This window comes from Elephas maximus, chromosome 5 (assembly GCF_024166365.1).
Source record: "Elephas maximus indicus isolate mEleMax1 chromosome 5, mEleMax1 primary haplotype, whole genome shotgun sequence".
In the NCBI taxonomy this organism is placed as follows: domain Eukaryota; kingdom Metazoa; phylum Chordata; class Mammalia; order Proboscidea; family Elephantidae; genus Elephas; species Elephas maximus.
The window spans coordinates 162,434,686-162,460,241 of NC_064823.1; the positions used below are offsets into that span (position 1 = coordinate 162,434,686).

A 25,556-nucleotide genomic window follows, 5' to 3' on the forward strand; every position below is an offset into this window, starting at 1 on the left:
ACCCCCTGCTCTGTGGCCGCTGTCGGCAATGGGCGGATCAGCAGAGTGGAGGACCTGGTCGTGGTGCCCGCCCTGACCCTCGGTCGAGAATTGCTGGGGCCTGTGGAGCTGTCGCCTGAAGCATTCTTCTTAGCTCCTCCTTAGGGCCAGGCGCCTTCTTTCTGTCCCTCCGAACCTCCTCTGGGGCTTGCGTTAGCCCCACAGCACCTCAGCAACCAGAGGGGAGTTGTCCGTGCAGTCCCTTGGGCCATGAAGCCATGTTTATTTTTATGTGCGTTGTGCTATAGAAAGAAATGAGACAAGCGATAGAGTCGCTGCTTCCACCTCCACCGTGCAGGGAGGCCAACAATATAACCCTTCCTGTCCTCGTCTTCTTCCTATCTGATGAGAGCAAGTCGGGGGGGACAGCAGGGAGCCTGGCACCTGTCCCTTGAGTCTCCGGCTTGGAAGTGGCTTGTTTGTAGCTGAAATGATCCCTCCTTGGGCTGGAGTGTGGGCTCACACTTCACAGAGCGCTGCAGGGATAGACACTTCTGACAGGGTCACCTCAGCTACCAGCGTAAACTAAGGTCGGTGATGTCATTGCCTTCATTTTACATGGGGAAGCAGAGCATTGGAGGCCACACATGGGAGACGTTCACACTCCATCTTCTGCCAGGATCTCGGCTACCTGCCGCCCAGGAGAGCCCACAGCCCCCGACCCCACGCATTGTTTGGTCTTTTACACGATCCTGTTTTTAAAAGTAGGTCTTCCTGCTTGTGGACCGGACTTCCAGGCCCAGACTTGGCTCTGGTGCAGCGGCCCCTTGCCTACCCTGTGATGGACACGGCACACAGTGCCATCCTGAACAGGCTTATCCCTCCCTCTTGGGCATACATGCAAGTTTATCCCAGAAAAGCTGCTACAACTGGGTTGCCAACCTTTTGGTTAGCAGCCATAGCTTTTAACCACTACGCCACCAGGGTTTCCCTGCTGGGGTGCAGCGTGTTTCTATTTGAAGCTGCAATGAACATGGCCACGCTGCCCTCTATGGAGATTGGGTTAGTTCCCATCCCTCGCAGGTGCCCACCTGCTTATCTCTGCCAACAAGACAGGTACAGAAGGGCCTCAGAGGTTAAGTTCACGTTGACCCTGTTGTAGATGGAGCTGAATACGACTTCATGCGTCTAAGAGTCACTTGTAGTTCCTGCTTAGTGACTGTCCATAGTCTTCTGTTTTCATTTCGTTTATCAATCTTCTACTTGTTGATCTGTGTTGTTGTTAGTTGCCCTCAAATCAACTTCAACTCACGGCGACCCCACCTGTACAGCAGAACTGCTCCATAGGGGTATTTTGGGCTGTAATCATAACAGAAGCAGATCGGATCTCCAGGCCTTTTCTTCCTCTGTGCCACTGGATGGCTTCAGAGTGATGACCTTCGCTGTGTATTGTTGTCATCAGGTGCAGTTGAGTGAGCTCTAACTCATGGCGACTCTACGTATAACAGAGCACATCACTGCCCTGTCCTGGGCCGTCCTCGCAATATTCCTCACCAACACCGTAATTCAAAGGCATCAGTTTTTCTTTGATCTTCCTTATTCATTGCCCAGCTTTCACGTGCATATGAGGTGATTGAAAACACCATGGCACATCTTAGTCTTCGAAGTGATATATTGGTTTTTAACATTTCAAATAGGTTTCTTGTAGCAGATTTGCCCAATGCAACGCGTCTTTTGATTTCTCGACTGCTGCCTCCAGGGCTGTTGATTGTGGATCCAAGTAAAATGAAGTCCTTGCCAACTTCAGTCTTTTCTCCGTTTATCATGATGTTGCTTATTGGTTCAGTAGTGAGGATTTTTTTTTCTTTATGTTGAGGCATAATCCATACTGAAGGCTGTGGTCTTTGATCTTCATCAGTAAGTGTTTCAAGCCCTTTTCACTTTCAGCAAGGAAGGCCATGTCATCTGCATATCGCAGGTTGTCAATGAGTCTCCCTCCAATCCTGATGCCCTGTTCTTCTTCATATCATCTGGCTTCTTGGATTATTTGCTCAGCATACAGATTGAATAGGTATGGTGAAAGAATACAACCCTGACGCACACTCTTCCTCAGTTTAAACCACATAGTATCCCCTTGTTCTGTTCAAGTGACTGCCTCTTGTCTATGTACAGGTTCCCTGTGAACACAATTAAGTGTTCTGGAATTCCCATTCCTTGCAACGTTATCCAATATTTGCTATGATCTACACAGTCGAATGCCTTTTCCTAGTCAATAAAACACAGGTAAACATCTTTCTGGTATTCTCTGCTTTCAGCCAGGATCCATCTGACATCAGCAATGATATCCCTGGTTCCACGTCCTCTTCTGAATCCAGCTTGAATGTCTGGCAGCTCCCAGTCACTATACTGCTGCAACTGATTTTAAATGATCTTCAGCAAAATTTTACTTATGTGTGATATTGTTCAGTAATTTCTGCATTTGGTTGGATCACCTTTCTTGGGAATAGGCATAAATATAGGTCTCTTCCAGTCGGTTGATCAGGTAACTGTCTTCTAAATTTCTTGGCATAGATGAGTGAACACTTCCAGTGCTGCATCTGTTTGTCGAAACATCTCAATTGATATCCTGTCCATTCCTGGAGCCTTGCTTTTCGCCAATGCTTTTGAATTGTGATGTTGGCGAAGAATATTGAATATACCATGGAGTGCCAAAAGAACAAACAGATCTGTCTTGGAAGAATTATGGCCAGAATGCTTCTTGAAAGCAAGGATGGTGAGACTTCGTCTCACATACTTTGGCCACGTTATCAGGAGGGATCAGTCCCTGGAGAAGTACAAAATGCTTGGTAAAATAGAGGGTTAGTGAAAAAGAGGAAGACCCTCAACGAGGTGGATTGACACAGTGACTGCAACAACGGGCTCAAGCATTAACGGTAATTGTGAGGATGGCGCAGGACTGGGCAGTGTTTTGTTCTTTTGTACATATGGCAGTACTTAACAACAACAACAAGGAAGACCATTTAATACGACTGTTATTCAAATTCACCCACCAACCACTAAGGCCAAAGATGAAGAAATTGAAGGTTTTTACCAACTTCTGCAGTTTGAAATGCATAGAACTTGCAGTCAGGATGCATTGATAATTACTGATGATTGGAATTAGGAAGCTGGAAACAAAGAAGAAGGATCGGTAGTTGGAAAATATGGCCTTGGTGATAGAAATGATGCCAGAGATCCCATGATAAAAGTTTGCAAGACCAATGACTTCTTCATTGCAAATACCTTTTTTCAACAGCATAAATGGCAACTATATATGTGGACCTCACCAGGTGGGATACACAGGAATCAAATTGACTACATCTATGGAAAGAGACAATGAAAAGTTCAATATCATCAGTCAGAACAAGGCAAGGGGCTGACTGTGGAACAGACCATCAATTGCTCAAATGCAAATTTAAGTTGAAGCTAAAGAAAATTAAAACTAGTAGATGAGAACCAAAGTATGACCTTAAGTATATCCCACCTGAATTCAGAGACCGTCTCAAGAATAGGTTTGATGCACTGAACACTAATGACCAAAAACCAGACCAGTTGTGGAATGACATCAAGGATATTATACGTGAAGAAAGCAAGAGGTCATTAAAAAGACAGGAAAGGAAAAAAAAAAATGGATGTCAGAAGAGACTCTGAAACTTGCTTTTGAATATCAAGTAGCTAAAGCAAAAGGAAGAAATGATGAAGTAAAAGAGCTGAATAGAAGATTTCAAAGGGTGGATGGAGAAGACGAAGTATTATAACGACATGTGCAAAGAGCTGGAGATAGAAAACCAAAAGGGAAGAACACGCTCGGTATTTCTCAAACTGAAAGAACTGAAGAAAAGATTCAAGCCTCAAGTTCCAATAGAAAAATATTCTATGGGCAAAATACTGAATAACACAGGAAGCATCAAAAGAAGATGGGAGGAACACACAGTCACTGTACCAAAAAGAATTAGTCAACATTCAGCCATTTCAGGAGGCAACATATGATCAAGACTTTGCAACTAAAAAAAATAAATAAATGCTCTTATATGTAAGAAAAACTGATCTTCGCCTATGCAATTGTTATATATATATATATATTTTTTTTTCTTTTGTCTTTGGACTTGGTTTGTGATGTGTTTTACACACAGAGATTTTTAGAACCTCTGTATTTCCCTATAGATCAGCATTGCATTTTCTGGCTTTGGGCTTTGCGTCTTCCTTTGAAAGGCTTCCCTTACCAGGTATTTCAAAAAGTCACTCCATGTTTTCTTCTAGTATTTCTCAATTCATTTTCACATTTTTTAAATCTTTGGTTCATGTGGAACTGATTTCAGTGTATATTGGAAGGAAGGGATGCAGTGTGATTAACTTTTAGGTAGTTTTCCAGTGGTCTCTGTACCGTTTATTGATGAATGCACCCCCGCCCCACACACACATCCCCACGGATGTGAAGCGTTGTCTTAGTCATGAATGAAGTACATTAGGCCTGTGCTGGCTCTTCTGTTCTGCCTTACTGGTGTGTCTGGCTACTTTTGCACCAGCACTCTCACCTTTTGGGGGTTGTGGGTTCGTAATACTATTCGGCAGAGCTAGTCCTGCCTCATTGCTCTTTTTTATTTTGTTTTTTTAAAGATTTTCATGTTTATGTTTTAACAGGAACTTTTAGACTCTGGCTGTCTAGTTCTAATAAAATAATCTACTGGAGTAGTTTGTGTCTATGTAGTAATTTTGGGAGAATTGGTGTCCGTGCTGTTTCTCCCTTGTTCTAATTGCGGGACACAAGTGAAACATAAAGGTCTGACCCCCTTCCAGAACCCCTTCAGAAAGTGGGGGAGGGAGGGGGAGAAAGAGAGTGAGTTTCCTGCACATACATGTGCAACGGAGAACTTGGCACCTGGGGAGACTCTGTATGTTGAGATTCTTCAACAAGTCATTTCCAGATGGTCCTGTCTACCAGATGGCAGAGCGGCTAAACTCAGCAGACACGCTCTGTCGTCCCTTCGTCCTGCCTTTCCTAGTAGGGGCGGTGGCTGGCTCTGGCCCAGCCGCAGGGGTGTGTGTTCACTGTGGCTGAGGCTGTGTCTCCATGGGGTTCAGAGTGCAGAGTGGCTGCGCAGACATGGCAGCGGCAGGCTCCGCTTGGGTCTCGGTGAGTAGTGGGGAGGCCTCTCACCATCGTTTGAACTGAGTTCATGTGCTCAGCATGGTGGGTTCTGAGCACCTCAGACAACAACGAGAATGGTCCTTTTCTGGCTGTGTTGTGTAATTTCTTTTGAACCTCATTTTAACGTTCTTCTGCAGCAGTTTGTGTTGTTTCATTACTCTCTGGCCTAGTTTTTGTTCCTTTCTGAGCTTTGATGACCACCTCGCTGATCTCAATGGCTGCAGTAGGAAGGGCCCTTTGCTTGAATCCTCGTTTGCTCTCCTGAAGCCCTGAGCCCACTGGTCCTTGAATTAAGCTCTGTCTGCTCCGTGGCCTCCTTCACTGCCCTCCAGGCCTCCGGCTAAGACTGTCCTGGGTCGCGGACCACGATGGTTGTGGCTGGGCCTCTGCCCTGCTCTCAGCACGTGGTTTGGATCAGGCTTAGTCTGGAAAGATGAGTGCCGCCTCCTCCCAAACCAGGGATTGTCACTGCTTCATTGGCCAGCCCTATTCCTAGTCTTCTCTTGTCCTCTGGTCCCTCGTCACTGATGAAAGGACTTTCAACAGTGGACCCAGAGCTGGGATGGAACAACCCACTCCACTGGGATTCATCCAAGGCCTCACAGCTCACAGCATGCACTTTGCATGGGGCACAGCTGGTGGCTTGCAGCACTCACACCAATGGGTGCTAGGAACAGGTGAAAAGGCGAAACGGGAACATAGAAGATAATAACACTTCATGTGAAGTTACTGTGCTAGCTGAAGCCGAGGGCCTCACGACAGCGGCAGGTCAGGACTGCTCGTGGCAACCTGTCAGCAGGCGTGGCTCTGCCCGGGGCCGCCCTCATCCTAGGACCCGGTGGGAACTGCCCCTGTTGGGGTGTGCTGTTCTTACACAGGAGGGATACGCTTAGTGGCAGAAATTCGTGACAGCAGCTCGGCCTCTGCTTGGGACCGGCCTATGTCCCTTCCTCTCAACCTCCGTGGGAAGGCCCTGAGGTCACGGGCCAGAGGGAAGGGGTGGGAGGGCATACATTCAGGACCAGGGAGACACCAGCATGCTGTCTCCACCAGCCTGGCTGAGGGGCACCGGCCTCCAGAGTGCTTCCCCTTTTCTCCCTGAAGAGGAGTGTGTGCCTCCAGAGCTTATATAGATGGTAGTGGGACCAGGGGTGGTTAACTGCCACATGTGGCCACTTAGGACAGACCCCATGTCGTGACCTGTTTCCACATAGGGAGGAAACCTAGGTGTCACATCACAACATAGGGCAAGGCAGCTGCACACAGAGGCTCTTGGGTGTGGGCTGTTCTGAAGAGGAGTGCTGCACACAGAGACACACACCACGGGCACAGCCCAGAGAGGCCCCTCTGTGCCCAGGGGTCCTGCACACAGAGGCCCACACCACGGGCACAGCCCAGTGAGGCCCCTCCGTGCCCAGGGGCCTTGCACACAGAGGCGCACACCACGGGCACAGCCCAGAGAGGCCCCTGCGTGCCCGGGGTCCTGCACACAGAGGGGCACACCACAGGGCAGAGCCCAGCGAGGCCCATCCGTGTCCAGGGGCCCTGCACACAGAGGAGCACACCATGGCCACAGCCCAGCGAGGCCCCTCCGTGCCCAGGGGTCCTGCACACAAAGGCGCACACCACAGGGCACAGCCCAGAGAGGCCCCTCCGTGCCCAGAGGTCCTGCACACAGAGGGGCACACCACAGGGCACAGCCCAGCGAGGCCCCTCCGTGCCCAGGGGTCCTGCACACAGAGGCGCACACCATGGGCACAGCCCAACGAGGCCCCTCCGTGCCCAGGGGTCCTGCACACAGAGGCGCACACCACAGCTACAGCCCAACAAGGCCCCTCCATGCCCAGGAGCCCTGCACACAGAGGCACACGCCACAAGGCACAGCCCAGCGAGGCCCCTCCGTGCCCAGGGGTCCTGCACACAGAGGCGCACACCACAGCCACAGCCCAACAAGGCTCCCCCGTGCCCAGGGGTCCTGCACACAGAGGCGCACACCGCAGGGCACAGCCCAGCAAGGCCCCTCCGTGCCCAGGGGTCCTGCACACAGGCGCACACCACGGGCACAGCCCAGAGAGGCCCCTCCGTGCCCAGGGGTCCTGCACACAGAGGCACACACCATGGCCACAGCCCAGCGAGGCCCCTCTGTGCCCAGGGCCCTGATCCCTCTCAGACTTGATGCGCGCTCTCTTCGGTCTGGATGCTTGTGCTCGACGCCGTATTTGCCAAACGCATCCACTCTTATTGCTGTGTGCTGTGGGAGTGTGTGCATGTGCGTGAGTGTGTGTGCAATTTTGGTTCATGGTTGCTGTCTTAGGCTGAGATCTCAAGAGGAGCAAAACCGTTGTCCAAAAAAACAAGACCAAACCCACTGCCGTCGAGTCAATTCTGACTCATAGCGACCCTATAGGACAGAGTACAACTGCCCCATAGAGTTTCCAAGGAGCGCCTGGCGGATTCAAACTGCTGACCTCTTGGTTAACAGCCGTAGCACTTAACCACTACGCCACCCGGGTTTCCAAAACCACTGTAGCCTATATAAATATATGTGTGTGTTTATATATATCCATGTATATGTATATATGTGTGTGTGTGTGTGTGTGTGTGTGTATATATATAATTGTTGTTAGGTGCTGTCGAGTCGGTTCCACCTCACAGTGACCCTATGTATAACAGAACGGAACACTGCCCGGCCCTCACAATCGTTGCTATGCCTGAGCCCATTGTTGCAGCCACTGTGTCAGTCCATCTTGGCCCTCTACTTTAACAAGTATGATGTCCTTCTCCAGGGACTGATCCCTCCTACTAACGTGTCTAAAGTATGTGAGACGTAGTCTTGCCATCTTTGCTTCTAAGGAGTATTCTGGTTGTACTTCTTCCAAGACAGAGTTGTTTGTTCTTTTGGCAGTCTGTGGTATATTGTATATTCAATATTCTTCGCCAACACCACAATTCAAAGGTGTCAGTTCTTCTTCTGTCTTCCTTATTCATTATCCAGCTTTCACGTGCATATGATGCAATTGAAGATACCATGGCTTGGGTCAGGCGCACCTTAGTCTTCAGGGTGGCATCTTTGCTCTTCAGCACTTTAAAGAGGTCCTTTGCAGCAGATTTGCCCAATGCGATGCGTCTGTTGATTTCTTGACTGCTGCTTCCGTGGCAGTTGATTGTGGATCCAAGTAAAATGAAATCCTTGACAACTTCAGTCTTTTCTCCGTTTATCATGATGTTGCTCATTGGTCCAGTTGTGAGGATTTTTGCTTTCTTTATGTTGAGGTGCAATCCGTACTGAAGGCTGTGGTCTTTGATCTTCATTAGTAAGTGCTTCAAGTCCTCTTCACTTTCAGCAAGCAAGGTTGTGTCATCTGCATAACGCAGGTTGTTAATGAGTCTTCCTCCAATCCCGATGCCCCGTTCTTCTTCATATAGTCCAGCTTCTCAGATTATTTGTTCAGCATACAGATTAAATAGGTATGGTGAAAGAATACAACCCTGACGCACACCTTTCCTGACTTTAAACCAATCAGTATCCCCTTGTCCTGTCTGAACAACTGCCTCTTGACCTATGTAAAGGTTCCTCACGAGCACAATTAAGTGTTCTGGAATTCCCATTCTTCGCAGTGTTATCCATAGTTTGTTATGATCCACACAGTCGAATGCCTTTGCACAATCAATAAAACACAGGTAAACCTCCTTCTGGTATTCTCTGCTTTCAGCCAGGATCCATCTGACATCAGCAATTATATCCCTGGTTCCAAGTCCTCTTCTGAAACTGGCCTGAATTTCTGGCAGTTCCCTGTCTATGTATTGCTGCAGCCATTTTTGAATGATCTTCAGCAAAATTTTGCTTGCGTGTGATATTAATGATATTGGTCTATAATTTCCACATTCAGTTGGATCACCTTTCTTGGAAATAGGCATAAATATGGATCTCTTCCAGTCAGTTGGCCAGGAAGCTGTCTTCCATATTTCTTGGCGTAGACAAGTGAACACCTCCAGCACTGCATCTGTTTGTTGAAACCCCCACGTGTCTGTCAGTTTGTCGTACTGCGGGGGCTTGCGTGTTGCTGTGATGCTGGAAACTATGCCACCGATATTCAGATACCAGCAGGGTCACCCATGGAGGGCAGGTTTCAGCTCAGCTTCCAGACTAAGACAGACTAGGACGAGGTTTTCCTTGTAGGCGTATGGTATTTTCCTATTACTGACAGCATTGTACTTCAGGATAGATCTTGAAATGTTCTTTTTGACGATGAATGCGATGCCATTCCTCTTCGAGTTGTCATTCCCAGCATAGTAGACCATATGATTGTCTGATTCAAAATGGCCAATACCAGTCCATTTCAGCTCACTAATGCCTAGGATATCAATCTTTATGTGTTCTATTTCATTTTTGATGATTTCCCATTTTCTTAGATTCATACTTCGTACATTTCAGGTTCCAATTATTAATGGATATTTGCAGCTATTTCTTCTCATTTTGAGTCGTGCCTCATCAGCAAATGAGGGTCCCGAAAGCTTTACTCCATCCACGTCATTAAGGTCGACTCCACTTTGAGGAGGCAGCTCTTCCCCAGTCACCTTCTGAGTGCCTTCCAACCTGAGGGGCTCATCTTCCAGCACTATATCAGACAATGTTCCGCTGCTATTCATAAGGTTTTCACTGGCTAATTCTTTTCAGAAGTAGACTGCCGGGTCCTTCTTCCTAGTCTGTCTTAGTCTGGAAGCTCAGCTGAAACCTGTCCTCCATGGGTGACCCTGCTGGTATCTGAACACTGGTGGCATAGCTTCCAGCATCACAACAACACGCAAGCCCCCACAGTACGACAAACTGACAGACTCATGGGGTGTGTGTGTGTGTATATGCATGTGTGTATATATGTGTATACATATATATAGGTGATGCAATGGTTAAGGCGCTCAATTGCTAACTGACAGGTCGCCGGTTCAAAACCACCAGCGGTTCTGTGGGAGAAAGATGTGGCAGTCTGCTTCTGTAGATATTTATAGCCTTAGAAACCCTAGGGGGTCACTGTGAATCGGAATCAACTCAACGGCAGTGGTTTTTTTTTTTTTTTTTTTGGTTTATATCTATATAAAGGAAACCCTAGTGGTGTAGTGGTTAAGTGCTACAGCTGCTAACCAAGAGGTCAGCAGTTTGAATCTGCCAGGTGCTCCTTGGAAACTCTATGGTGCAGTTCTACTCTGTCCTATAGGGCTGCTATGAGTCGGAATCGACCCGACAGCAGTGGGTTTAGTGGGTATCTATATAAAGTGAGACGTGAGAGAGTGAGAGAGATTTGTCTCAAGGAAATGGCTTACACAGTTGTGGAAGCAGGCAAATCCCAAATCCATGAGTTAGGCATCAGGTTGGAGGCTTTTCCTGCCTCGTGGTTGCAGGGGCTGACAAACCCAAGATCAGCAGGTCAGATGGCAGGCTGCTGGCTTATGGGGTTGGGGAGCAGGCATATTCCAAAGCTGCAGCTGAGGTGCCAGGCTGCTGGCTCACGGGGTTGGGAAGCAGGCATATCCCAAACCTGCAGCTGAGGTGCCAGGCTGCTGGCTCATGGGGTTGGGAAGCAGGCATATCCCAAAGCTGCAACTGAGGTGCCAGGCTGCTGGCTCATGGGGTTGAAAAGCAGGCGTATCCCAAAGCTGCAGCTGAGGTGCCAGGCTGCTGGCTCATGGGGTTGAAAAGCAGGCGTATCCCAAAGCTGCAGCTGAGGTGCCAGGCTGCTGGCTCACGGGGTTGGGGAAGCAGGCGTATTCCAAAGCTGCAGCTGAGGTGCCAGGCTGCTGGCTCACGTCCCAAGAACCAGAGGTCAGAGGATGATGAGTCAGATACAGAAGCTGGAGAGAGATGTGCCAGAAAACCCATATATGTTGGATGCAGGCCACACCCCCAAGAAAACCAATTGACTTTCAGTTGATTGGCGGCTCACATCAGATCACAAAGTGGAGGATGATTACACAATACCTGCCAACCCACTGAGAATCATGGCCTAGCAAAGCTGACATGTAACCTTAACCCCATGGCCACGGTCTGCCGTGGTTAGCTTGTGTGCACGTGTGTGTGATTGTGTGTGTAAGTATGCGTGAATGGTGTGTGGGTGACAGTGTACATGAGTGTGTGGGTGTGTTAATGAATATGAGTGAGTGTGCATGTGAGTGTGAATGAGTGTGTATAGTGTGTGTGTAGCTGTACCAAGGCGGGGTTTTGCTTTGCTCACTGCTGTGACCCCTGTTCCTAGACCAGCACTCAGCACTCAGCACTGTATGGATGCTCGGGACCTTTTCCTGCTTTAGAGAAAATGTGTTGGTGACCCCCCTCCCCAGCACCCAGTCTCCTTTGGGTGGCGGTGCTTGCTAGGCGAGTGTGCTGTTGCAGGCGCGCCCAGGCCGGGAGCAGGGCTGCAGTGGGTGTCTGTGTTGCCCGCAGAGCTGGACGGCGGTGACCTCAAGGACTGCGTGAGCAACCACAGCCTGAGCAGCAATGCCAGCCTCCCCAGTGTGCAGAGCTGCCGGCACCTGCGCGCCAGGAGGGTTGCCAGCTGGGCCGTGTCCTTTGAGCGCCTCCTCCAGGACCCTGTGGGCGTTAAGTACTTCTCTGTGAGTGTGGGGAGCCGCTGAGCCTGGAGAAGGGTCCCTGAACAGGAAGCTGCTCATCTCCACCCAGAGGAGGGGGTCATGCCAGGGGCAACCCTCATCCCTTGTATTCAGCCAGGCTTGGGACACCAGAAAGTAATGGCATGTTGAGTGACGGGGACAGGCCTGCCGGGCCCCAAGCAGCCCATGGGGCAGGGGTCTCCTTCTCCCTGCGTCCCCCCTCAAGGCCGGGGCAAGCACCCAGGGGTGGCTACTCCCTGCCTTCCCCCAGCTCCCCCTGACCTCCCCGCCCCCACTTGAGATCCCAGCAAGTACCATTTGAGCTTTGTGTAAGTGGCTCTTGGAAGACAGACGTGAGCACCAAAGTGGAGGTTCTCAGACTGCAGGCCGTGCCAGGATATCTTCAGGGCCAGGGTGAACTGTGGAGAGATGCCATCATGCCACCTGCCTGCACAGTGTGGGACGCCTAGGAATGAGCAGAGCAGCAGCACGCAGGGGGACAGCTCCTCTCTCAGTGGTGACCACTGACGGTTGGCTGATGGTGTTTTTTAGGATTTCCTGAGGAAGGAGTTTAGCGAGGAGAACATTCTGTTCTGGCAGGCCTGCGAACGTTTCCATCATGTCCCCGTGCACGACAAACAAGAGGTACGTCTCCTTACACCTCAGAGCATGTGGCCAGCATCCAAAGTGGATGTGGAAATATTTCCACATGACTTTTCAAATATCATTTTCTTTTCAGAATAAATTTCCTAATATACATGATATTTAATTTTCCCTAAACATAGTCCGTCGAAACGGCTTTCACAGAAAACGCCCGTCAACAGATGCGCCTCCAGCTAGAGGGAAGCGTGCATTTAAAGGGCAGTGATGCGACAGTCGTAGGTGGAAGCATGCCCGAGAATGTCACTTTTGCAGCTTCCTCACATGGGGTCTTAGGCACCGAGCACTAGGAGGGTCTCGCGACACCCAGGCATGTGTGTGTGGCAGGACGGGCCCAGGGCCTCTTCGGTGGGTGCCCTGGCAGGCATCTGGTACAGTGTCCTCCATGGCTCACGCCCTCCCCCATGCCCACTAACGGGGAGAGATCCACCCCAGCCCATGCTGCCTGGATCCACTGCTTAGACTCAGAGTCTGCCCTGTGCCCATGCTTCCCAAGAACAATCTGTCACAGTCACATGCACGTGTATACACATGCACACACACACACGTGTGGTGACATGAAGATGCCTCCTGCCGTGGGATGCTTAAAGTGGTCATTTGAGAACTATGGTGGAACTGATTCAGTGAGCATTTTAATACTGGTGGCACTTTTATTTATCCATTCAAGCAAGAAATGTTTACGTTCTCGTGCCTGGAACTGTCGAGCATAGGGACACAGCAGCAAAACCACACAAAGCACACACACTCTCACACATACACACGCTCAGTCATTCACAGACACACACACACACTCACAGACACACACACACGCACGGGCACACGCACAGGCAGGCGTGGAGCCAGCGTATCTGCTCACGCGCTGTCACCCGTCAGCTCTCCTACAGGGCCCGGGAGATTTTCAGTAAGTTCCTGTGCAGCAAAGCCACCACCCCCGTCAACATTGACAGCCAGGCACAGCTGGCGGACGACATCCTCAACGCCCCGCACCCTGACATGTTCAAGGAGCAGCAGCTCCAGGTACTTCACCCACCTCCGCTCCTGCGGGGCTCCTGCGGGGCTCCTGCGGGGCTCCTGCGGGGCTCCTGGCGGGGCTGGATGACGGGCTGGCCATGCAGAATGGGGACCTGTACACAAGGCCCAGGCGGAGAGGGATGTGTGGGTTGAGAGGAGCCCGGGTTATAATGCCCATGGGGCCTTGGGCTCAGAGGGAGGCAGACGGATGTGAGGCCTTCCAAGGTCGTGTAAGAAGCCCTTGGACCCTGCAGTGGGACACACAATCACGTGCCCACATATGTGTGTATGTGTGGAAACCACAAATTCACATGTGACCATACAGGCATGTCTGGATTTGTAGAAATTTTACAACATCACTGTGATGAAAACGTGTACCATAGACCTAAATGTATTTATAACATGTGTTCCAAAAAGCTTCCCACTGGCCTGCTGCTAAGTCACATGAATAATGTAAAAAAACTGGGAGGAAGGTCATTTCAGGTTCATTCTCAGTTCCTTTAGGCGGCCAGTTGCTTTTGGTTCCACTCTTAGCCAACCAAAAGTGCTGGTCCTGAAAGCTTGCACGCTGGTTGTCTGTGTCCACCTGTGGGGCTGGCTTATCTAAGGTCTGGGAGTCAGCCAGGTGTACAAGTGATAAAGGGCTGATTTGTGAGGAGAAGGGGTGCCAAACGTTGGGAGCAATGGGAAGCGGCTCAGTGCCAGGGGCCTGGGGTGGGGGCGATGGTGTTCCTCCGGAACAGCCACGGGCGCCTGGCCCTGTGGAGGAGGGACGTGCCCCCCTACTCCTGTCTCTGCTTTCCGCTGCGCTGACTCCTCAGATTTTCAACCTGATGAAGTTCGACAGCTACACGCGTTTCCTGAAGTCGCAGCTGTACCAGGAGTGCATCCTGGCCGAGGTGGAGGGCCGCTCGCTGCCCGACGCACAGCAGGTGCCCAGCAGCCCAGCCTCCAAGCACAGCGTCGGCTCAGATCACTCCAACGTCTCCACGCCCAAGAAGGTGCCCTCTGGCCTGGTGGCCTCCCCTAGTGACACAAGAGCCGTCCACGGGAAGAGAAAATAAACGCCCACGTCCGTTCACACTTCCCCTAGCACTGAGAGGGTCAGCGTTCCTCAGCCCTCGACCTTCAGAAGGAGCCTCATGCTGAGACTCTGAGCCAATGGTGGGAGGGAAGGCTCTGGATGGCTCCACAGGGCACTTTCACGGCTATTCAGTCTCAGATAACATACTCCATCTACGGTAATACTAAGTAACATTACATTGCCTTAACCAAGTGTTTAATTTGACGACAGTTAAGTGGAAAATCGAAATCCGGGAGATCCCTGAATGAAGACTTGGGGGAGGAAGACGGTGAGAAGAAACGCAAGGGAGCCTTCTTTTCCTGGTCAAGAAACAGGAGCACGGGGCGGTCCCAGAAGAAAAAGGAGCACAGCGACCCTTCGCACGGTGGGTGTGTGGTGTCACCTGCGCCTGTGGCATGTGGATGGGGTCTGGGCATGAGGCACGATCTTCTGAGGGGGCCAGCGGGCCGTGGGAGGAAATGCAGTGATGTGTTTGCATGCCTGGTGCGAGGGAGGCAGACCAACCAGAGTACATGGGAGGGCTCCTTTCAGTGGGGACAGAAATAGGTGGGAGCTGGAGCCAAGCTGACGAGCTCAAGTGATGGCCGGTCACACGTGGGGATGGCCAGCTCGCCTTTTGCTGGCAGCAGTGTGACTGTCCTAGAGAGCCCCTGCAGCCAGGCAGGCGAGGCTCTGTGGGCAGTGGGGCAGGAGCAAGGTCAGAGGGAAGAGCAGAAAAAGAGACAACACATTTATACCAGGTGCTAGCAAGCATAGAGACCCTGGGTGGAGCAATGATTAAAGGGCTCGACTACTAACGGAAAGGTTGCCAGTTTGGGCCCACCCCAAGGTGCCTCAGGAGACAGGCCTGGCCATATGCTTCCAAACAGTGGCAGTCTTGACGGACCTATGGAGCAGTTGTACTCTGCACACTTGGGGTCGCCAGGAGTTAGAATCCACCCCGTGGCAGCAGGTTGGTTTTGGTTTCTGAACGAGCGTGAACGAGTGTGAAGGAGGAAGGGTTTGAAAGGGCTCTCTTTAGATGTTTCCAAGAAGGGGATTATTTTTGGGGACAGTGTGGGGTCTAAGCCTGTGGTCCTCGCATTTTACAGGGAGGCATCCCCCTGAAAAAGCCCAAGACAAGCAAATCCAAGGGAGGCCAGTGAGGGGGCTCACCACAGTGTTGTCATGACAACAGCCCCCATGGTTGTGGCCCGTGCCAAACGCTTGTATGTTTAAGACTTTGTCTCCCTTCAGAGCAGCCTGCAGTGTAGGTGTTCTCACCCCCTTCCCAGGAGAAAGGGTCAGGGCTTCTCCCTGGGCTGGGACGCCCCACGACCACGGCCTGTGCTGTGGTGACCAGCGCAGCCCGGCCTGGGAGGCCCCACGATGACGGCTGGTGCTGTGGTGACAAGTGCAGGTGAGCGTCGAGAAAAGAGGCAGCAGAAGAGGTAGAGCTTCCCTACCGGTGCCAGACCTCTGGGAGGAACTTGGAGCTCCCGAGTACCTGGGGGACGGAGGTGCCAATTGCCTGCAGCCTGTCCGCTCAGGCAGGACCCCAAGACCGGGGTCCCCAGACCTGGGAGATGTTTAAGGAGCTGCCTGGAAAGGGTGAATGCAGGACTCCCCTCGGAAATTCTGCCTTGGTTGGCCTGGGTGGGACCAGGGGGTCTGTTGCCATTGGAAAGTGTGTCAGTGATTCTAAAAGTCGGGGATTTGGGAGCCGCCGTCCTGGTGCCCCCCGGCTCCCCTCAGGCCCTGCGTGAGGCATGACTTGGAAACGGTCACTGTGTATTTAAAAGTCGTTTCTCTGTCAGCGTTTTCATGGTTTTCCATGGTGACTGGCGATCCAATTGCCACTCCCTCCAGGACTTCACAGGAAAAACGTGTGAAAAGAAGTCATTTGTAAAGCCTTTGACCCCCTGCTGGGGGGTGTTTGCTGCTGGCCACAGGGGCAGCTTTCACTGGGCCCAGACACCACATGTGGAGATAAACATGCCAGATTAGGCAAGAGAAGGTCTGAGGCCCTGTGCAAGCAAGGGCAGGGCGTGAACGGGACACGGGGCAGCGTGTCTGCTCGGCCGTGGGCCGCTGTGTTAATGAGATCCGGACTCCTGTCAGTGGTGGGAAGATGCATTTGACTGTCAGTAAAGTGGTGCGTGGGTGGGGTTTTTAGGTTGGTCTCTGTCCTTTATGTGCACCTGCTCATCCTTGGGGAGAAGGAACAAATAAATGGGGTTTCTGTGTGAAGTGAAAACGACGGAAGCTGTCATTTCCTGATCCGCCCGCGTCCCTTGTTTCCCAAGCAGACCCCCTTCATGCCAACGGAGGCCTGTGCCGCAGGGAGTCCCGGGGCTCCACGTCCTCTGCAGGGAGCCTGGACCTGGTAAGTCTCCCCCTTCCCGCTCCGGGGCCAGGGGGGTGCACAGGTGACTGACAGACCAGCGTCACTGCCTGCCCAGGGTGCCACCCTGCCATGTCCACCTTGTAAGGGTACGGCCTTGTGCTAACCACAAGCAGATGTGTGTCCTCTTCTGTATGCAGACGTGTGTGCTTATCCACATGTGGATGTGTGTGGTCATCTGTGTGCAGACGTGTGTGCTTATCTGTGTGCAGACATGTGTGCTCATCGGTGTGCGGACGTGTGTGCTCATCTGTATGCGGATGTGTGTGCTCAACTGTGTGCAGACATGTGTGGTTATCTGCGTGCAGATATATGTGCTTATCTGTGTGCAGACATATGTGCCCTCATCCGTGTGCACAGCTCTCATCCGTGGGCTGCCATCAAGGCATGAATCCCCTGTGAGAAGGCTCTACAGTGCTGTGTGTCTGGCGTGAGCCAGCCCTGTGCTGGCTCCCCACCTCTCAGCTGTCAGGCCCCCAGGTACAGCCAAGGTGACTGTTGTCACCCTGTTTGGAGGTCAAGGCCCTGAAGCGACTTGCCTGGCCATGCCACGGTAAGGGGCAGGGTCAGACTCCAGCCCGCCTCGCTGATCCCCTAAGCCTGTGAGCGTGTTCCTGCGTATAGCCCCTCTGCGTGCAGCCCTGTGGGGTGGGGAACGTTCAGAAGGCAAGTCAAGAGGGAGGCGCTGGAAGGTCTGCCTTTGGATCTCTGAGGACTTGAGCACCCGGCTGAGTCTCTGAGGCTTGGGAGGTGATGAGAGGACGCTGCCAGAGGCCTTCCCAGGGAATGACGTGGCCTAGGTGGGATTTGGGGTGCTACCACATTGACAGTGACTACGCATGACAGAGAAGTGACCCCAAGACGAATGGGAGGATGAGTTTCAGGAACGTGGGGTGTGTCCAGAAGAGAGGGCAGGAACTGGGACAGACCTGCCCTTGGAGGGCCGCCGCCAGCCTGCACTCATGTGGGGCTTTGAAGTTTGCAGCAGAAACGGGAGGTGACAGGAAGCCCTTTCGAGGGTAGGCACTCATGAGGGAAGGCTCACTGGGAGGAAGAAGGCCAGCCTGCTCTGCGGCTCTGGGCGTGTCATCAGAGCCTCAGGGCTGCCAGCAAAGGGACCTTTAACGGGTGTCCGGGCAGTTGGCCTGGCACGCGGGCAGCACTGCCTGACGGAGGCATTGGTCACTGCCCAAGTCCCAGCTTTACCGGGTGCCTGGGCAGTCAGCCTGGTGGGTGGGCACCACTGCCTGGCGGAGGCATTGGTCACTGCCCAGGTCCCAGCTGCTTGCTGCAGGCTGAGAGCAGAGCCCTGGGAAGCCCGGGACTGGGACCCTGAGATGTGATTCTGTGTCTGGAGGGATGGGGTGTGCTCCTCAAACTGAAAGTACTTTTGAGTTTACTTTCTAAATCTTTTTGTTCTTGTTTAGTTAACATTTCTTAGGACTCCCACTAAGAGGAAACAAACTGTTTTGGGGTCCAGCGCTTTGTCTTGGTGACACGTTTGAATATCCCGTTAAAGCCTGCATTCTCTGTGCTTCTGCCCGGGTGGCCTGTGGGCCCCTCCTTACCCAGCGGCCTCCAGCCTGGCCAGCCACCGCTGAGTAAGGAGCCGTGCATTTTCTCACTGTGCCCTCTCCTGTCCCCCTGCTAATTGGCTGGTCTGGTCTCCTCTGAGGCCCGGGCAGGACGTGCTAGTATGTTGGCTGATGTGACTTTTGAAACGTCAGCACCAGCATCGTGGTCATTTGAAATTGCCAGGCAGCATGATTAACGTGGAAGGTTATTTCTTGTGGAGTGATGGCAAGCAGCATTTGAAGCTGTAAGGTTTTATCATGCATTAGTTAGCTACTGCTGCCTGGAACCCACTTGGAAACTCGGCAGCTTAAAATGGTATTTCTCACTGCTCTGAACCTGTGGGCCAGCAGGCTTCTGCTGACTGGGGCCCTACTGACCTTGGCTGACCTCATCACGTGTCCATCAGTGGCCATGTCCGCTGGGGCGACTGGTCGAAGCTGGCCTCACCTACGTGTCTGGCCCTTGTGCGTCCAGCCCCAGGCCCCCGGGCCTCCAGCCAAAAGGCCAAGAGTGTCAGGTGGAGGCCAGCACCCCAGACCGGGTGGGCACCCTGGGTTCCATCTCTGGCCTTCAGAGTGCAACCAGTATGCCTCATCTGCACCCCCACACGGTTAGAGATGGCCCTCAGCCAGGTTGTTCCTTGTCACAGATGGCCTGAGGGATGCTGGGAGGCCCCATCTGCTCCAAAGAGCAGAAACACGACCCCTGACCCCACGGTGCCTACTCGTCACCCTGACTTAAGAGATGGCCGGGCGGAGGGGGTCCCGAGGTCCAGGTCTCAGCTGAGGAGTTGAGGGTGGTGCAGCACCACGGAGTGAGGAGAAGGGGCTAACCCACATGAGCCCTGGGCTCAGCTGCCGTCCCTGGACAGTATCCTGTGTGGCTGTGACACAGAGCGTGTGTGTCGTGGGTGGGCGTGAGGGACTGAATGTCGTGGGTGGGCGTGGGGGGCACTGGGTCATGGGTGGGCGTGGGGGATGTGGTGTCATGGGTGGGTGTGGGGGATGGGGTGTCATGAGTGGGCCGGGGGTACGTGCATTGTGGATGCGCGTGTGGCAGTGATGCGATGGCTGGGCCCCTGATGCCAGGCGAGCTGAATCCTCACTACATTGTCTCCTGCCCCAGACGGAGGCCGGCAGGTCCCCAGCACCTGAGCAGGAGAAGGCCAAGCACTGTCGCGTCCACCTCCCTGATGGCACAGTCTGCGCAGTGCCCGTCAGGGTGGGCGCCTCCATCAAAGAGGCCCTGGCTGGACTCTGTGAGCGGCATGGCATCAACGGCGCAGCCGTGGACCTCTTCTTGGTCGGTGGAGACAAGGTATGTGTGCCTACGCGTTCTAGAATGATCTGTCTCTGTGGGGGACTGGTGAGTGGACTTGTCTTGGTATGAAGTAGAGCTGCCCATTATCTCCCACCAGCCTTGTCAGGCCCTAACGCTCACCTACGTCCTGTGGGCCTGGCTCAACCGTGTGTTGATGTTGGCCCAAGCGAGCATTAGGCTGGGCTACCGGGAGGTTTGCATGGCAGCGTTGGGAAGCAAACTCTCTGCTGGGCCCTTGTGGAGGCTGCCCTTGTTCAGCACAGCTGTGTGCCCGAGCACATGGTTCCAAGCTCGGGGGGTGCTTGCTTCTGCCCCTGCTGACCGTGCTGTCTGTTCCTTCCCGCTTCTCCAGCCTCTAGTGCTGCAGCAAGACAGCAGCATCCTGGAGTCCAGGGACCTGCGCCTGGAGAAGCGCACGCTGTTCCGGTAAGAGCACCGCATGCCCTGTCACGGGCGCCGAGAGCCTCGCGGCGCTTGGTTTCCCCCGGCCTCCCCAGGGTCGCGTTCTGCCGGGCTCTCTTACCAGGTAGCTGTACAGCTGGTACATAATTGGTTAGCGCAGGGATGTCAGCAGGCCCCCCACCCCACCAGAAGCTTGGCAGCGGGGGTGGGGGAGGGGAGGGAGGCAGAGGGGGCTCCCAGGCAGTTCCCAGGACCCCCAGGAGCCAGGGAATTGCTTTCCTTCCTGCCCCTGGCAGAAGGTGGCCCTGGTTCTGCAGCCGCCCTGTGGCGCAGCACTGCTCCCAGGCCCTGGGAGGGGAGGGCAGGCAGCCTGCTGTCATCTTGGCCGGATGCCAAGGAGGGTCTTGGCCAGCTCACAGGCACTGGTGAGTCCTGCTCTGCGACAGGTGTCTGTCCCTTGCTCAACCTTCGTGTCAACATTAGAAAAGTCACTTCCAGACTCCTCACCTGGAAGGAGGCCTTAAACACACAGAAGCTGTGGCTGGATGTGGCCTGAGCACTGACACAGGATCTGGGGACTAGGTACCAACCAACATGAGATGGACCCGTATTTGCAGTGAATATTTTGCCTCTCTTCCCTCTCCCCCAACAGGCTGGATCTTGTCCCCATTAACCGATCGGTAGGGCTAAAGGCCAAGCCCACCAAGCCGGTCACGGAGGTGCTGCGGCCGGTGGTGGCCAAGTATGGCCTGGACCTGCGCGACCTTGCTGTGCGGCTGGTGAGTGTCGCTACCGCGTTGCATCTGTGGTCACTCCCCAGTGGACACCCATGCCTGCGCAATGCTTCATGGTGCCTGCTCTCCTCACAGAGGATGCCTGGTGGACACTGGGGACAGTTAGGAAGATGTGTCCAGTGTCCTCTGCAGCCCCGGGCTGGGGAGATGACCTCTGCAGCCCCACTGCTCCCTCCCACCAAGTGGAGACAGTCCTAGTCACCTGTGCTCTGGTCATTCTACACAGGGTCTTGGGTTGATGGTTAAGGTGAAGGGTCCCGGGTTGATGTTTGAGGTGGAGGGTTTTGGGTTCATGTTTGAGGAGAAGTGTCTCGAGTTTGAGGTGAAGGGTATGTGGTCGATGTTTGAGGTGGAGGGTCTTGAATTGATGTTTGAAGGGGTGGGTCCCAGGTTGATGTTTGAGGTGGAGGGACTTGGGTTGATGCTCGAGGTGGAGGATCTTGCATTGATGTTTGAGGTGGAGGGTCTTGGGTTGATGTTTCAGGGGAGCAATCTCAGGTTTCAAGTGAAGGGTACCAGGTTGATGTTTGAGGTAGAGAGTTTTGGGTTCGTGTTTGAGGAGAAGCGTCTCGAGTTTGAGGTGAAGGGTATCTGGTCGATGTTTGAGGTGGAGGGACTTGGGTTGATGTTTGAGGTGGAGGATCTTGGGTTGATGCTTCAGGGGAGCAATCTCAGGTTTCAAGTGAAGGGTACCAGGTTGATGTTTGAGGTAGAGGGTCTTGAGTTGATGTTTGAGGCCTGGCTTTGGTTCAGGAAAACCAAAATGAGGAAAATAAAGAGAAAAAGGCAGCTGGTCTCCACACTCACAGAGGGTCAGGTGACCATCAGAGCTGGCAGCCCCACACACTTGTGGACACTGCACATTGGGCGTGGCCATTGGGCGTGTGGCTGACACTGTATACGCGTTACCTCATTTAATTTCCATACGCCTCACCTACGCTTTTTAGACTTAGAATCAAGATGGCACTTCCACGCAGGGCCGCCCCATCGCAGGACAAGGTTAAGGAATAAAGCCATGTTAGGACAGGCAGAAACGGATGTGCTGGAGGACAGAGTTCCCCGTGGCTTCCATCCTTGTGCTCAGATGGTTCTTACGAGAGGATTCGGTGGGTGGTGTGGCTTGTGAGACCTCCTCCATGTTAACAGGAACTAATTATCCTGTTCTGTTATGTTCCACATGCGTCTGTCAGCTTGTCACAGCTTGTGTGTTGCTGTGATGCTGGAAGCTATGCCATCGGTATTCAGATACCAGCAGGGTCACATGTGGTGGACAGGTTTCAGCTGAGCTTCCAGACTAAGACAGACTAGGACGAGGGACTTGGCAGTCTATTTCTGAAAAGAATTAGCCAGTGAAAGCCTTATGAATAGCAGCGGAACATTGTCTGATATAGTGCTGGAAGATGAGCCCCGCACGTTGGAAGGCACTCAAAAGGTGACTGGGGAAGAGCTGCTTCCTCAAAGTAGAGTCGACCTTAATGATGTGGATGGGGCAAAGCTTTCGGGATCTTCATTTGCTGGTGTGGCACGACTCAAAATGAGAAGAAACAGCTGCAAACATCCATTAATAATCAGAATGTGGAATGTACGAAGTATGAATCTAGGAAAATTGGAAATCATTGAAAATGAAATGGAACGCATAAACATCAATATCCTAGGCGTTATTAGTGAGCTGAAATGGACTGGTGTTGGCCATTTTGAATTGGACAATCATAAGGTCTACTATGCTGGCATGACAACTTGAAGAGGAATGGTGTTGCATTCATTGCTAAAAAGAACATTTCAAGGTCTATCCTGAAGTACAGCGCTGTCAATGATAGGATAATATCCATATGTCTACAAGGAAGACCAGTCAATATGACTATTACTCAAATTTATGCACCAACCACTAGGGACAAAGATGAAGAAATTGAAGATTTTTACCAACTTCTACAGCCTGAAATTGATCGACCATGCTATCAGGATACATCGATAATTACTGATGCTTGGAATTAGAAAGCTGGAAACAAAGAAGGGTTGATAGTTGGAAAACATGGCCTTAGTGATAGAAACAATGCGGAAGATGGAATGATAGAATTTTGCAAGACCAACGACGTCTTCACTGCAAATATCTTACTTCGCCAACATAAACAGCGACTATACACGTGGACCTCGCCAGATGGGATACACAGGAGTCAAATTGACCACATCTGTGGAAAGAGATGATAAAGAAGCTCAGTATAATCATTCAGAAGGCCAGGGGCCAACTTTGGAACAGACCATCTATTGCTCATATGCAAGTTCAAGTTGAAACTGAAGAAAATCAGAGCAAGTCCACAAGAGCCAAAATATGACCTTGAGTATATCCCACCTGAATTCAGAGACCATCTCAAGAATAGATTTGACACATTGAAGACTAATGACCGAAGACCAGATGAGATGTGGGATGAAATCAAGGACATAATACAGGAAGAAAGCAAGAGGTCATTAAAAAGACAGGAAGGAAAGAAAAGCCCAAAGTAGATGTCAGAAGAGACTCTGAAACTTGCTCTTGAATGTCGAGTAGCTAAAGCCAATGGAAGAAATGATGGCATCAGAGAGTCGATCTGAAGATTTCAAAGGGTGGCTTGAGAAGACAAAGTAAAGTATTATAATGACATGTGAGAAGACCTGGAGATAGAAAACCAAAAGGGAAGAACACGCTCAGCATTTCTCAAGCTGAAAGAACTGAAGAAAAAATTCAAGCCTTGAGTTGCAATAGTGAAGGATTCAATGGGGAAAATATTAAACAGCGCAGGAAGCATCAAAAGTAGATGGAAGGAATACCCAGAGTCACTGTACCAAAAAGAACTGGTTGACGTTCAACCATTTTGTGAAGTAGCATATGATCAGGAACCAATGAAGGAAGAGGTCCAAGCTGCTCTGAAGGCATTGGCGAAAAACAAGGCTCCAGGAACTGACGGACTATCAATTGAGATGCTTCAACAAACAGATGCAGCGCTGGAAGTGCTCACTTGCCTATGTCAAGGAATTTGGAAGACAGCTTCCTGGCCAACTGACTGGAAGAGATCCATATTTATGCCCATTCTGAAGAAAACTGATCCAACAGAATGTGGAAATTATCAAACAGTATCATTAGTATCACATGCAAGTAAAATTCTGCTGAAGATCATTCAAATTTGGCTGCAAAAGTATATCGACAGGGAACTCCCAGAAGTTCAAGCTGATTCAGAAGAGGACGTGGCACCTGGGATATCATTGCAGATGTCAGATGGATCCTGGCTGAAAGCAGAGAATACCAGAAGGATGTTTACCTGTGTTTTATTTATTTTCTGGTAAACAGTCAAGTTTTATGCAAATATGAAGTTATACCCCTTCAAAGCTTCCATTCCAATAGACACTCAATTACACAAAACATCTTTTAAAGTCTTTTAAAAACTTTTAGCAATGTATAAATACAATCATAAAATAGTATGTTGATTAAAAGACTCCAACAAGGTTTACGGTACCTACAGCAGAATTTAGATTCCTACGATAGTTCGTGCAGGTTGGTTTAGTTTACAGGTAAATATATTGCTTTGTTTTAAGAAATATCATTAATACAAATGCATGATTTACAATATCCCATTATAGCAAGAAAAGAACAGATTGATAACACACAGGCCTTTGGGCATTTGGTATGCCAAGTACTTAAATGATTATTCTCACTATGATGTAAGAATAATATTCTCTGAGTGCTAAAAGATTTCTTTTGGCTGAGGACCACTGGAGAGCTTCCAGGAAATTCTGAAGTAAAATCAGGCTAACCTTTCCATAAGATAAAAAGAACGGCAGCAATCCCTAGGTATCCATTAAATATAAGCTATGAAGATTCCATTTATATGAATTGAGCCTTAAGTATATGACTTGTTACAGATGAAAATAAAATTTTAGAAACTGGTTAACACCACTGGCCCAAATTTGGTTTTTACTTGTTTGTGTGCGTTCAGGATAAGGGTTATTTCTAAGGGAAAGATAAACCAAAGTGCTTACTCTTCCACGGAAGCAAAGCTTCTTCAAGTCATCAGCAGAAACAGATGTAAATACATAGAGCTTTAAGACTAAGAACAGCCTTCTGCAAGTAACTGTGGATCCAAACTCAAGGGTCTCCAGTACATGCGCCTATGAGCACAAGCACTGATTCACTTGGTACACGGATGCCACAGGGCTGTGGGTGCAAGGGACACCGCCAGGAAATTCCGACAGCATTTCTAGTGACACCATACCTTCAGTCCTCAACTGCCAGAAAGAAAATGAAAACCACTATTTTTTTAAAAAAATGCTAATTGTAAATGAAAAAACAAACCCAATACTACTCTTTGCAACATGTGCTGAGCTCTAAAAGGTTCAGAGTCAAGAATTTTTTCAGTCGTTCCCCAGTGAAACCGGGGATATCGTTGCTGATGTCAGATGGATCCTGGCTGAAAGCAGAGAATACCAGAAGGATGTTTACCTGTGTTTTATTGACTATGCAGAGGCATTCGACTGTGTGGATCATAACAAACTATGGATAACATTGCGAAGAGCGGGAATTCAGAACAC

At 51.1% G+C, this 25,556-nt stretch overlaps 2 protein-coding genes across 15 annotated transcripts in view; one reads left to right on the forward strand and one right to left on the reverse strand.

Moving 5' to 3' along the window:
* LOC126077377 (uncharacterized) overlaps window positions 1-25,556 on the reverse strand; it is a 1,154,420-nt gene that overhangs the window by 142,782 nt on the left and 986,082 nt on the right. The gene's annotated exons all lie outside the window — the stretch shown is intronic.
* Window positions 1-25,556, forward strand: part of RGS12 (regulator of G protein signaling 12) — a 162,866-nt gene that overhangs the window by 120,432 nt on the left and 16,878 nt on the right. For 13 of the 14 annotated variants that reach the window (XM_049886649.1, XM_049886660.1, XM_049886653.1 and 10 more), the window contains 9 exons: window positions 11,604-11,773; window positions 12,323-12,415; window positions 13,304-13,447; window positions 14,263-14,442; window positions 14,736-14,889; window positions 16,814-16,890; window positions 19,609-19,800; window positions 20,156-20,229; window positions 20,858-20,984. In XM_049886649.1, coding sequence (XP_049742606.1) covers window positions 11,604-11,773; window positions 12,323-12,415; window positions 13,304-13,447; window positions 14,263-14,442; window positions 14,736-14,889; window positions 16,814-16,890; window positions 19,609-19,800; window positions 20,156-20,229; window positions 20,858-20,984 — 1,211 coding nt within the window. The remainder of the gene's footprint in view (window positions 1-11,603; window positions 11,774-12,322; window positions 12,416-13,303; window positions 13,448-14,262; window positions 14,443-14,735; window positions 14,890-16,813; window positions 16,891-19,608; window positions 19,801-20,155; window positions 20,230-20,857; window positions 20,985-25,556) is intronic. The other variant, XM_049886655.1, reaches the window with a different exon arrangement.